Genomic DNA, 13,367 nt, shown 5'->3' with positions numbered 1-13,367 from the left:
ATGCTATTGTATGGTTGTGATCTCACACCTTTGTCACAGCCCCCTCTCTCCCCGATGTTTTTAATTACTCTATCCCATTCATCGTGTGCAGGCCAGGGTTCTTTGAAATAACCAGAAAGGCATGGCAGCTTGACCCCGGGGCGAGAGGAATAACAAACAGCATGTGAGCCACAGCGGTATAGATCTGAGGCCCTTATGGCTGTTGTTTACTTTAACTCTACCACAAATGTGTGGTTTCCCCCCCATCCCGGGTATTCCATAGCATGTACAGATGTAGGATCCTAATTTGAGCCAGGTTGCTATAGCAGGAAAAAAAATTGCAGCAACAGGAAATGTGAGTTATTATGTGGATTAAAATTAATGGACATTATTGTAGGTGCTGATACATTTTTTCATAAGGGAAAATAAAGTCTGAAATGTCAAAGTAGAAATTACAAACTTCAGAAGCCTTTTTAAACCTCAGATATACTACACATTTTACATTTCCTGCATTGCTGGAAAGTTATCCTGCAACAGGGCGATCAAATTAAGATCCTACATCTGTAGCAGTAGCTGCTAACCTGCTAACGGCTTTCACCGCAGGAGTATTCCTGAAGAAAACAAACCTAAAGGCTGATGGACCAGACAGGCTAGTTTGAAAGAAGTTGAGAGAGGACAATGGATAGTAATTTACAGGGGAGAAGTTTCATGGCAGTCTGGAGGATGCAGCCACAGAGTAGCAGTCTTGCACTACAGATGTAGGATCTTAATTTGAGCCAGTTTGTTACAGCAGGAAAATAATCCTGCAACAACAGGAAATGTGAATTATTATGTGGATTATAATTAATGGGCATTATTGTAGGGGCTGATACGTTTTTCGAAATTACAAACTTCAAAAACCTTTTTAAACCTCAAATACACTGCAAGTTAAACATTTCCTGGAAAGTTCCCCTGCAACAGGATGATCAAATTAAGATCGTACATCTGTAGCCTAATGTTGTATAACCTGGGAGTCACGCTTAAGGATGAAAATAGAGCTGCCTAATCTCTGTACCCAAATCTTGTGTCTGTGCTGTTATCTGTAACAGTCTGTCACAAGAAAATAAGGAATGCCTAAGGAATGGAACTGTCTTGTTGAGCGCCTGAGTGGAAATATGTGTGCGTGTGTGTCAGCAGGATGCTGAGAGTCTGAAGGTGGGCGTGGCGGACATGATCACCCAGTGGGTGAAGGGGAACCCAGATGGCACCAACAGGAGCTCCCCCTCAAGACCAGCTGTAAGTCTCGCTCAGAACAGTCGTGTACAGTATATAGTGTATATGGGTATACATTTACTGTATGTGGCTCTGCATTTCACCAGTTTCATACATTACCGCCAACCTCTTCTCCGTCACTATTCTCTAGCACTGGCATCGCCTTCACAGAAGTGGCTTCTGGTTCAACAATGTAGTAAGAAGTCACACGGGGTGTCTCATCCCCTTTAGAGAGACTGAATCATCTACTTCCTCTACTTTCGTTCCTCATTCGTGTTATTTCAACTGTCTTCACGTCTTCCCTTCTTAAAGTAACTGCTCTTTTCACTCTCTTTCCCTTTCCTCCCATTTTCCTTCTGAACTGTTCTACATGTAAGTGTTTGTAGTACAGCTGTGCACCAGGCATGCAGAGAATCAGTGATGTGGTGCCTTATTCAAGGCTGCCATCTAGTGGGGCGTAGAGTTCTATTGTGGAGGTTCAGAACAGTGGGGGCTGCTGACGGCTCATAACAATGGCTCGAATGGAGTGGCAATTAACCATGTGTTTGACGTATGCTCCAGCCATTACCATGAGCCCGTTCTCCCCAATTAAGGTACCACCAACCTCCTGTGGTTCAGAACCAAAGCCACAAAGGCTGCTTATCTTGCATGGCTCCAAAAAACATTTTATATAAAACTCCAGAAAGCATTTGAAGAGTTGCTTTTTGGTGCTGTTTATTCCCCAGGATGTAAAAGCTGGTGACGTGATGCAGAAAAAGAACATGTGGGAGATCATTGGAGAAACATCCCCTGGGATTTCAGGAGCAGTGGCAAAGGTGAGTGTGCTCACACACACACACACACACACACACACACACGCACGCACGCACGCACGCACGCACGCACACACACGCATGCACACACACACACCAATACAAACGTACAGTATTTCAATATTCTGTTTCAAACTTAGTGTATAATATACTGTGGCAAATTCTCACTGTTCTAAATCAGTCTATGCTTTTCAGGGCAATGCATCTGGTAAAAAGTACAAATTTGTGATGACTGCTCATGGCAAATATGAGAAGATACCTGTTGATGATGATGATGAAAATATGGATGAATACACCAATGGAAAAGCAGGTGAGATGACTGGGTTTAGACAACAATTATACATTTTAAAACATTAGTGTAAATACCATAATAGTCCAATAATAACTCGTATTCTCTTAGGCAAAAAAACACCTTTTTATTCTGCTGGTCCTGCAGATAAAAATAAAACATTTAAATCTCCAAAATACCAGCTACAATTAAATAGCATGACTTCTATCAATAGCCCTTGATCTGCGCATTATAGAGAATTAATTCTCTCTATTTAATTCTGTAGCTCAAGATGAACTTTCTATGTCAAACATTAACCAACATAAAAAATGTTATAATCAAACTTTTTTATTTTCTGTTTTATCAAAAATATATAGAAAATAACATTTACTGTAAACTTATGCAGCAAAATCTCAGATTCCAAAGCAGTTGAACATCACTCTGTCAATAACAGACAATGTTCTTCATATTTTTAATATAGACATGCATGAAAGAAAAACGTAAAGCACCAACAACAAGCTGAGGAACCTACAGAAACTCAAGGTCAAATGTCACTCTCAGCTCTTGACCCTTCCGGGGCCCTCGTTTGAAAGCTGTGTATTTGAAAACTGTGTGTAAAACATGATATTTCAGGCTATTTTACTTTCACGTTAATCCTGCATTGATGTCGATGGGAGATTCGTGGATCTCCAGTTAGGATTCGGCCTTAGGGACTTCCTGTATACATTTGTCTTAGCGTCCGTCGTCACTGCCTTCCATATCCCACAAACCCTTCCCCTGACCTCTTATCCACCCACACCACCAGTCAAACACATCCTTCATAGAGCTGACTTGTCCCCCACAGGAGTTAGCAACCCTATTTCTCAAATAACACTCTCACTGACCTGTAGTCCAAAAAAGGGAAGGAGACTGCTATAAGCATCTGCAGGCTACTCAAACATTCTAAGAAAAAGTATCACCTGAATATCTAAAGTCTATTTGAAAGACTTATGTAAATAGCACCATTTTGGGAAATACACAGTCCTACTTCACTACTACTTTCATCCTCTCCTCTTCTTTTCATCCTTCTTTGGAAACATTTCTCTAAATGCCCCGGAGTCAAGTTTCTTCAGATACCCAAAACCTGCATCAATACAGTCTATAGGTTCTACACTCATCTGCGATTTCAAGACACATGTACTATAACTGAGAGTTTATCGTTTTTAGTAAGTGGTGTACCTAAGTAAGTACATTACACTACAGTCTCAGGACCCCTTCTGAAAAATAATCTCAGTGTCCTATCAGGGTTCAACAGTGGACAAAAAAATTAACTCAGAGATTTACATAATCTTTGTACATTTTAATCTCACAGGATGTCTAAATTATTTTAAAACAACAAAACATTTTCCCTTATCCTCTGATTGTCAAGGTAATATTTTCATATTATCAGAGAAAGAGACATTCACACAAATGCGAAACATAGTCAGACGACAAAACAATCAGTGCTCAAAATGCAACATGGTGCATTTATCAAGTATAAAGTTAAGACCACATTCTCTATGAGACTGTCTTAAATATTGTATCCTGTGTCAAGCCGAGAGACTATTACATGGGACCTGTACATTATGACTACCATTTCTACACCAGTGCACATAAAACATTTAACAATATAATTTTTCAAAATGTTCTTCTCAGTTTAATCTTTACCAGTCCAAAGAGACATGGTTTAAGGACAAGTGAACCCTCTAGCTGTTCTGTTAAAGTCTTTTGGTTCCTCGTCTTTATTTTTACGCCCTATGAGACCCATCTCAAACACTGTTGAAATTTTTGTAAGTGGCCTTGACGCAGCCTCTCTTAGCCTTTTGGCATCAAACTTTGGGCTGAAAAGGAGAACAGGCAGACGATGGGCGAAGGATGGGATTTCTTTCTCTGCATCCTTTGGCTGCTCTTTTCTCTCCTCCTCACTTTTGCTGGCTTCAATTACCTGCATAATCTTCTCTTTAGTGGAGAACATATCGAAGAGAAGAGAATCCCAATTCTTCGCTGCCTTGGGAGGATCGTCAGCCGTCACGGCTGCCACCATGTCTTTAAATGACACCGTTTCATCCTTTTTCGCTTCACCTCCTTCCTGCTCAGTCACCTTCGCTGTTTCTTTTTTAGGATCTGAGTCTGCGAACATAGGTGGTTCTTCTTCCACTACCATGTGCTTCTTGAGCCGTGACCAACCACTGAGTTTAGACTTCATCATGCCCTTTGGCTTTTGGATCACTTTAAGAAGAGGTTCAGCTGCTGGGAAAGAGTCTTTCCTCTTTTCCTTCTTCTCTGTCAATGGGATGGTTGGAGCTGATACCACCGTTTCAGGTTTGGCTTCCTGGTTATTCTTTGGTTTAGCCGGCAACAAAAGCTTCTCAGGAGATGCATTCTTTGCAAGTGGAGAAGAATTGGTTGGCTTTGTCCCTACTGGTTTAGCCTCAGAGTTTGCTTTGGTTGGCATTTTAGGCTCTGTTGATTCCTTCAACTCTTTCTGTTGCACCACACTGGCTTTAGCCACAGGAGATTCTGTTTTTGAGAAAGGCGGTATTGTCTTGCGTTGGGTTTCTGGGGTGGGTGTCTTGGGTTTTGGGTAAACTCCATAAGTTGGTGTCTTCACTGGGGTTTTAACCTCTGGTGTTGGAGATTTAGCCCATGGTCTTGTATTTGCCACAGTTTTAACCTTTGGCATTTCAGCAACGGGAGTTGATATTTTGCTGGTCACAGCTGTGGATACTCTTGTTTCTGAGACCTCTTCAGCTTGTGTAACAACAATGGTTGGAAGCGGAAGCTTAACTACTGTCGGGGATACTATGGCCTCACTTGAAATAGTTTTTTCCAGTTCTTTGGAGGATACTTCCTGGTTTGACACCTCGGGCAAAGGATGTGATTTTACAGGTAACTCTTGGGTAGGTGTTTTAGATGCTTCTAGCTCTTGTGTTGGGGATTTAGATTCCTCTTGAGTCGGCGTCTTAGACCTGGATATTCCAAATAAAGGTGAAAAACTTTGGATTCCACCATGGGCAACATATGCAGCAGGAGTCAACCCATAATAGGTATGGGTTGGTTTAGGATCCACATATGTTGATGTCTTGGGCCTTTGAAATCCTATAGATGATACCCCAGCTGTGGGAGTCTTTGGTCTTTGATACCCTTCTGGTGGTTGTGGTCTTTGATACTCAATTGTTGGAGTCATAGGTTTATGCCCTTCGTTGGTGGGAGTCTTGGGCCTTGGATACCCATCTGAGGGGGCTGTAGGTTTTGATGTTTCTTTTGTTGGCGTCTTGGATCTTTGGTACCCATCTGTGGGTGCTGTAGGCTTTAGTGTGACAATTGTTGGAGTCTTGGGTCTTTGGAACCCATATGAGGGTGCAGCAGATTTCGGTGTGACATCTGTTGGAGTCTTGGGCCTTTGGTACCCAAATGTGGGTGCAACACTTGTTGGAGTCTTGGGTCTTTGATAGCCTAATAGATCTGTAGGGGTCTTTGGTCTGGCAGACTCAACTACAGGATTTTCGTGTCGAGGAGCCTCTGGTTTCGAAGTGTTCTGAGGAGGTGATTTAGCTGTGGGAGTCTCTTTCGACGTCACTTCCCCATTCAGAGTTCTTTCACCTAGAATAGTTGAAGGTGATTTTGAAGGGTCAGACAAAGACTGACTGGCAACATTAGTACCAGGTGTTGGTGTGTTAGATATCTGTGCCTCTGTAGTAATGGGTGATACAGCGAATAAAAGTGGGTTGGTTCTTGATATTTCAAAAACAGGTGTTTTGGCACGGGACACATGAAATGAGGGTGTCTTAGGGCGACCTAAAGGAGTTCTTGGTGTTAAAAAATCATGAGTTGGTGTTTTAGCTCTTTTCACTTCAGATGTAGGCGTTGCACTCCTTTGGAGTCCAGGTGTCGGTGTTAAACCTCTTTTTACCCCGGATGTAGGCGTTGCACTCCTTTTGATTTCAGCTGTTGGTGTTGTAGCTCTTGTGATTTCTGATGTGGGTGTTATACTCAGAGATAATGCGTCTGCAGTGGATGTCTTTGATCCAGTATAATCATGGAGGGGGGACATAGATGCAGTATAGACCCTAATTTGAGGGACATCAAACATCGGTTTGGGTGCTTTTAGTGTAGCTTCGGTAGCTTTAAAACGTGGACTTGGACTTTTGCGGTGTATTACTACTGGGGCTATTCGCAGAGTAGGTTGTGTGGCAACAGGAGTGACTGTGACAGGAGCAACTGGAGCACTGAGTGGATGAGGTACTGAAGCAGTGACTGGAGGAGCAATTTGAGCAGCAGCTGTCGTTGTCACGTCAGGCACAGAGGACGTTTGCACAGGCGTCTTGGGTGCCAATTCATGCAAGGCTGGCCCTGGAACGGCTGACAGGGGTGTTGGAGTAAATGTGTAGAGTGGGGCCACATACTGGGGGAAGGTGGGGGCTGGAGCAGCATACAGCTGTGGGGCGAACCTTGCTGTTCCACCAAAGGTGGCTCCTCGTTGCTGCGGGTAAGGAGATGCCACATGCCGATAGATTGGCCTGACAGCAAATCTGGGGTGCTGTGTGTAGAAGGATGCCTCTGGAGTTTTGGGAGGGGTTGAGTGGTCACTGTGCTCCAAGTCAGGGCTTGCTTCATTCACAGGAGAGAGGCTTGAGCGGAAAGGGACAGGTGTCTTTGCGGTCTCAGGGGCGGCTTTTTTCTTGATTTTTTTCTCTGTTTTCTTGAGTAGTTTCTGGAGTCTAGCATTTTCCTTGCCAGGCTTGGGCAGTAGAGCTGGAGGGTACTGCTGGAAAAGCAGGCCTGGTTCATTGACATTGCTATAACTGGCAGCCATGAGCAGTTTAACCCCCTGAAAAAAATACAGGACAGTGTGAGGCATATTTATTTGGTTATCAATGATCAATGATTGTTTTAAAGGCAGAGGGGCAGTGTTCAATCAATTCAACTTCTCCTTACAGCTGCTCTCCACCCCCACCTTGGCCCATGGTATAGATCAGTGGCTGAACTATTCAATGACCATCAAGAAAATCATCAACACATAATTGGTAAACAAACACATCTGACTACTTTTTTCTTTCTTTTTCAGACCTATACCATGGTGAATATTGAAATACAAATGTTGGTGGCAAAGACTTTCTATTCAAGATGGTATGGACTTCAACAACTTTGGCCACCTTGTCAGCAAACCCTGTGAGGATATCCGGCAGTAGCACCTGTTATGAAAACAATATAATTCACAGTTTATACCTTTCCTACCATTCAGTAGGTAACTTTTGAGAACTTCTTCAATGGTTAGTTGTTGCTTTGTTTTGTTCTGTGGACTCACTTTGAGCTCCCCAGTTCAATTTAATCTTCAGACTTGTATTGGCTTACTTGTCAAAAGTATCTTTCACATATGTGTATGTATATATGAATGTTTTTTTACTTTTACTTTTTTCCCTTTCATTTTATGCCATTGACAAACATTAGATGAATGCAGTTACATGTACCGCACATGTATGTTGGAAATTATGCAGAAAGTGACATAAAACCAAAACCTAAGCTTTGAATTTGAAATGGCAACTCATGTAAATTGTTCTGGTTTGGGAAGTTTGATCACTGAGCCCGTTAATTGTAATATCATGTTTATATTTTATATTTCTTCTGGCTGTTGTTTGAGCCCCAAGATTATCCAAACATCTTCTGAATATAGTGTTAAAGGAACAATGCGGCCGTTTTTATATCAATATTAAATCATTTCTGGGTAACAATTAAGTACCTTACTGTGATTGTTGTCAATTAAAATGGTCAAAAATAAATAAATAGCTTCTTAGCCAAGAGCAATATCTCAAGCAAGAATTTAGCTAGGACTGTCTGGGAGGGGTCCGAGTGGGAGAGGAAAACTGAAAATGAGCTGTTAATGGCAGAGAGGTTTGGAACTCTTTCTTATTGGTATATTAACTCATTTACCACCTAGGCAGACCAAAACTCCATCCCACCAAAACAGGCTGACATTTCAGACTGCCTTTTCAAACCGCTCTTACACTAAAAGGCCATTATCATAATTTTCACAGTATTACTCCAACCTCATAGTGTGGAAATATATACAGTATAAAACACAGGAAAATGTAAAATGTCTTTAAACGCTAGGCTACACTGGCTGCAGCATATTCTCTTAAGCTTTTAAGCGAGTCATCTTTTTTTGTGCATTCATAAAATATTGCATTGAAATGCCAAATGATTTTGCGGTAACTGAATCACCTGGTTACAGAACATTGATTGTGTCTGTTGTATTAATAACACTTTATCTCACACATAGTAACATTTTATCCTGCTATTTAACCATAATTCTGTTTTCAGTGCTGCACACTGGAGTTTTCCACCACCCTATTTATGTTACCAATGTAACATTTTAATCTTAAAAGACCCATCATTGTCATTTCTGCTTTTCTTGTTATTAAACCTTCATTTTTTTCTCTTACATGAAATAAAGTATTGTATACAATGACGTTTGTTTTTTATTTGCGCTTTTATCTGTCAATTTTAAGCAGCCCGACAAACGCTATCTGCAGTGGACAAAGGGAAAACTTGGAGACGAAGTGAAGTGGAAAGCGAAGGAGGGCAGTCAAATTTAACACTCCCTGCAATTAAGGCCTCACAGCTGATACTGGAAGGTTCCTTGTCCTAATTTTAGGCTGAGAGCAGAGAGGAGGGCAGCCAATCACCTGCTCCCTTCTATAAGGTTTGGTTCTGTCCTGTACAGGCAGGGTGCATCACGGTGACAGTAAATCACTGATGAGAAGGTACCTAAGGTGCAGCTTATGCATTTCATCTAGAACCTGAGAGCATATATGGGTCCAATCACTGTACTGCAATCTGACACTTGTGCCTGTGGGTATACTGAACATGAGCAGTAATTAAGTGACCTATGCAAATCCACCTTTTCAAACTTTTATAAACTACAGTGCAGTTAGATACTTTTGCTTTGACACTGTGAGGTCTGACTGGCAGACACACTTGGCCTGCAACCTACAGGTTCAAGAATTAACTAAGAGTGAAAGTGAACATTGAGCATTTGACCCCAGTGATGTCACTAGTGGTCATTGTGATATGAGGTTTTTTTATGCACAGTAAACACATTCTATAATTGGAAGATTTTGACTCATATCTATTTAAACCTTGATGCCTGTAAACCTTTAAAAGTTTAAACCTTGATAGTTGTATTTAGATTTTAAAGCAATGTGATAGGCCTACAAATGAGGATATTAAAGTTCTCTCGCAGCATTCCGTCTTTCACTTAAATGGTTTTTCCATGTAGGTTTGTATGTTTTTGGACTACTAGTCTAACTCAAATGCAGTCCACCACTGATCATGTTTTAAAGGGCCCACTCTGCAACAGTAAGACAGACTGGACCTGCAACATGAGAGGAGGTCATCCTTTTAAGGCTCTTGTAGGTTAGGCATTTGGAGCACCTCCAAGATGCAAGTTCAAAAGAGGAAAGGGTAATAATAGCCTAGCAATAAAACCATGCATCACAATGGCTTTTTGGTGTCCACCATCTCCCAACCCCTAAAAAATATGCACATGCAGTTAGTTTATGAGTTAATCACATAATCAGTAAAGATCTAAAAATATAACATAATTGAGCTTACCAGGTTATGCTTCTTACCGTTAACCAACACACTCCCGACAGGGGAGTCCCCTTACAATGAGAAAAACAAAAAAAACATTCAACTTAAAACACTCAGTACAAGCTTGTATTTCAACAGTTAACATGCTAACACTCTGTGTTTTCATAAGTTCATAGGTTAACATATACTTGCAGGAATATCAGAACATAAACCATTATTGATTTAAGCATTATGATATCTCGATCCAGTTTTGATACCTGGAGCGCTACACACTAAATATATTAAAACACATGCAACAGTGTGCATGCTCGTCGCTAAGTCCCACTTCCCAATTTGATGACGCTTTGACATTACATTGAAAATCCCTTTGGTCAGATAACTTTAGCCACAATGGCTACAGTATAGAGTACAAACTTTTGGGGGCTGGCTGTAAAAGCTCTAACACCCCCCCCCCCCCCCCCCCCCCCCCCCCTTGTCAATAGCATAAACACGTTACTACGAGCTGTCTCGAAAAGTATAAAATCGTAATTGCAGTGTGTTTACCTGTGTGACTGCTACTTGGGGGTCGGCCGGCTGCTGCCTGCTTGTCCCGGCCCGGATTGTCAGAGCGGGAGGCTCATGTTGAGCACAACTATACACCCTTCCTACATATGGAAGGGCCAGTCTCCATGGCAGTCCAAAAATATAACCTGAGCCTTTTGCTCAGAATGTGCTCCGTCGTGACAGTGCGCTAGCTGCGACCGTCCGCCAGGCAGGGGGTGGCCACAGCACTTTAGATATCACCACCCCTCGCTACCGCGACCAGATGCTCCTCTGAAAAATACCATTTCAGAGTGGCGCCCCCTGCAGGAGAGCCTGAGCCATCTCAACCAGCACAGGAAGTTTAGCTCTACCAATTCTGATCAAATTGTTTGCCAATTAAAGCTGCTGGGTAGAGTAGAAAAATGGTCCACCTACTTTTTTAAATTTTATTTAACCTTTATTTAACTAGGCAAGTACTAAACCAGTCCAATCAAGCACCCATGACACAGGAGATGAGGAATATTCATATTTTTGCAATTCTGTAAGGTGCTGGTGAAGCTAGAAAATTAGAAACATTCTCAGCATGACAGGTAGTTCTTGCCCTGGTGTGAATCTAATACAATATACAAGAAATGGACACTGACACATATCTTACCATCATAGCCTGTTTATGAAGTTGAATTAGACCGACAGGTCAGTCAAAAGACTATTTTAAAACTGCTGAAGACCTTGATAGTTGATTCAGCAAATAATGTCAAGGGTTGAGTACAGTAACAGTTACACAGACTGTCCACAGATCCTGTCCTCCTTTGATCGGGCCATTGACATACATTATGTTTATGTAGCTATCTAAGCTCCCTGTCCCGTGGAAAAGAAACAAGTCCACCATCTGATTGCCTCACTGACGTTCCTGTCTTGTTTAACTTTTAAGTTATTTTTGCTTGCCTAACATGACGGCAAATATAGCAACAGGGGTATCTTAGCTGTCCCTCTCCCAACTTAAGACCTCCCTCCCTACCCCACAATCCATCCATCTCCTTATTGAGTGCCGGGTCTAAGACTTCGAGACATCCCCCCCGCGGCCTCGCCTCTTACGGCTCCTTGGCCAATAGGGACCCCCCGTGGATCAAGTGTCACTATAACAGAAGGACATAATCAGGGTGGTAATTCTGCAGAACCTTACAGCCAGTCTCGGCCACCAGGGAGCTCATTTCTTCTGTACGCTTTTCTGAGGTAAGAGAGAGTGAGAGGGGTTGGAAGGAAGAGAGAGAGAGTGAGTGAGTGAGTGGGTAGAATAAGACAAGGAGAGAGTGAGAGAGAGATAGAAAGATTAAGATCAAGTGCAATGTTAAGAGCTCAGGGCCCCCCTAGCTGTCTCCTTTCAAGAACAGCTAAATCGACACGTGCAAAATCACTGCCACTGTGTTAAAACACTCAGGCTTTAAAACAGTCGGCTGCTCCGTTTTGAGGTCAAGGGTGAGAAGGACCCACCCAGGGGGATAGGGACAGGTGAAGGGAACATACAGGTTTCTATAAAAGCTTCTATCTTGACTTGATCAGTAGAGGGTGGGTGTCTCTTTTTGCTTTGACATTTGGAGTTATGGTAGGCTACATTGAATAGGTGGAATTTTCTTAGAACATCATTCTTGAAAGCCACTGGACATGTAGAATGACTTGAGACAAGTGTCAATGTTTTGTGTGATGAAATGCTCGTATAGGTGTGAAAGTATGGTGTTGTTGTTCTTGTTGTAATATCTGCTATGTGCTGGTAGCTGTTGATGGATTAAGCGGTAAAAGTGACTTAAGCGGTGAAAGGGCCTTGGGTGCTACAAAGTCCCTGGGGTGAGGCCTGGCTCCAACTGCCTATCGTAAGCCTGGGATTTACAAATGGCCCTCTAAAACTTGTAGCTATGTTGTGGAGCTGATCCAACGGTTTAAGTAACAGGTAAGGCTAAAATGAGGGAATCTAAAGATATGCTCAAAGCTACCTCAATGTTAGGGTTGGGAACAGTATTGCTAGCACTATACTGGTCTTTTGTGAGATGGTAAACAGATAGCTCGACAGATATCTGGTGAATAGATATGTTTGAGTGTATGTCGCAGCAAAGTTGGAGACAGTCTCATAGAGAGAAAGGTGTGACATTTGTTAGTTTATGTTATCCAGGATCCCCGTGAACTAGGATAACATGGTGGTACATTAAGCCTTCCATACTTAGGATAAACACATAGGCACTACTATCGTTACAGTGCCCATTGAACTATAGCCTGATTTGTGAAATCAAGCCAGAAATGTATAGGTATCAGAATAGGATTGGGATTTCAAGAAACAACCTTTGACTTTCCGTCTTTTACATTATCAAACAGTGTGAAGTACTTTCATTATTCTGCTTTACCCCATTTTTGTTTTTCATCTATAACAAGTTTTTAATATGTCACCATGGAATCAGAGAAAAGTGGCTGAAATGCATATGTGAGGGAGAAGCCCGCATAAGGAAATTAAATTAGAATTACTGATACTATTCCAAGAGAAAGAACCTGATCTGTGCTTTGGAAATCGGATCCTGGACATGTTTCTCAGAGACATTTGCAGCTGTCTGTTTGGGAATAGTCATGATGTGCGAGGAGGCCTCCAGGGTAGCCTTTACAAATGCAAAGGCTAATGCAATGTAAACATCCTGGTAATGTATGCTAATCAATTCAAAATGCATACTGTTCATCATATTATGATACATTGTCTGACAAGATAACAATAAGTTGCAAAACTAAATCAGAAGCAAAAGCCCACTGTATACAGACGTCAATTCAACGTCGATTCCACGTTGGTTCAACGTAATTTAATTGAAATTGTGTGCCCAGTGGGAGGTAGCCAATGGCCTACTAAAATTGACCTATAAGTGACAGAATGCTTTGAAAATGTTGATAAA

The 13,367-nt window shown here is 41.9% G+C and overlaps 2 protein-coding genes across 3 annotated transcripts in view; one reads left to right on the top strand and one right to left on the bottom strand.

The window, feature by feature from the left end:
• The window catches only part of LOC129855060 (non-muscle caldesmon-like), a 46,614-nt gene extending 37,820 nt beyond the window's left edge, over window positions 1-8,794 (top strand). The window contains exons 10-13 of the mRNA XM_055922343.1: window positions 1,156-1,254; window positions 1,956-2,045; window positions 2,238-2,352; window positions 7,397-8,794. Coding sequence (XP_055778318.1) covers window positions 1,156-1,254; window positions 1,956-2,045; window positions 2,238-2,352; window positions 7,397-7,419 — 327 coding nt within the window. The 3' untranslated portion in view covers window positions 7,420-8,794. The remainder of the gene's footprint in view (window positions 1-1,155; window positions 1,255-1,955; window positions 2,046-2,237; window positions 2,353-7,396) is intronic.
• On the bottom strand, window positions 3,635-10,710 carry prr33 (proline rich 33). Of its 2 annotated transcripts, none has more exons than XM_055922341.1 (3): window positions 10,465-10,710; window positions 9,943-9,992; window positions 3,635-7,159 (listed from the first exon to the last, which is right to left on the bottom strand). In XM_055922341.1, exon 3 carries the CDS (start codon window positions 7,142-7,144, stop codon window positions 4,016-4,018), a length of 3,129 nt encoding a protein of 1,042 aa, XP_055778316.1. In that variant the 5' UTR covers window positions 7,145-7,159; window positions 9,943-9,992; window positions 10,465-10,710; the 3' UTR covers window positions 3,635-4,015. The 2 variants fall into 2 exon arrangements, with proteins under 2 accessions (XP_055778316.1, XP_055778317.1); XM_055922342.1 differs by having other exon boundaries at window positions 9,960-9,992.
• Window positions 10,711-13,367: the final 2,657 nt, after the last annotated feature.

Source organism: Salvelinus fontinalis, chromosome 5 (assembly GCF_029448725.1).
Source record: "Salvelinus fontinalis isolate EN_2023a chromosome 5, ASM2944872v1, whole genome shotgun sequence".
Taxonomy (NCBI): domain Eukaryota; kingdom Metazoa; phylum Chordata; class Actinopteri; order Salmoniformes; family Salmonidae; genus Salvelinus; species Salvelinus fontinalis.
Note: the sequence above shows the minus strand (reverse complement) of the source record. Positions and strands in the feature narration are given on the sequence as shown.

What these genes read in the sequence shown, in the direction of transcription:
- prr33 (XM_055922341.1), bottom strand. Translation starts at nt 7,144, where the DNA reads ATGGCTGCCAGTTATAGCAATGTCAATGAACCAGGCCTGCTTTTCCAG.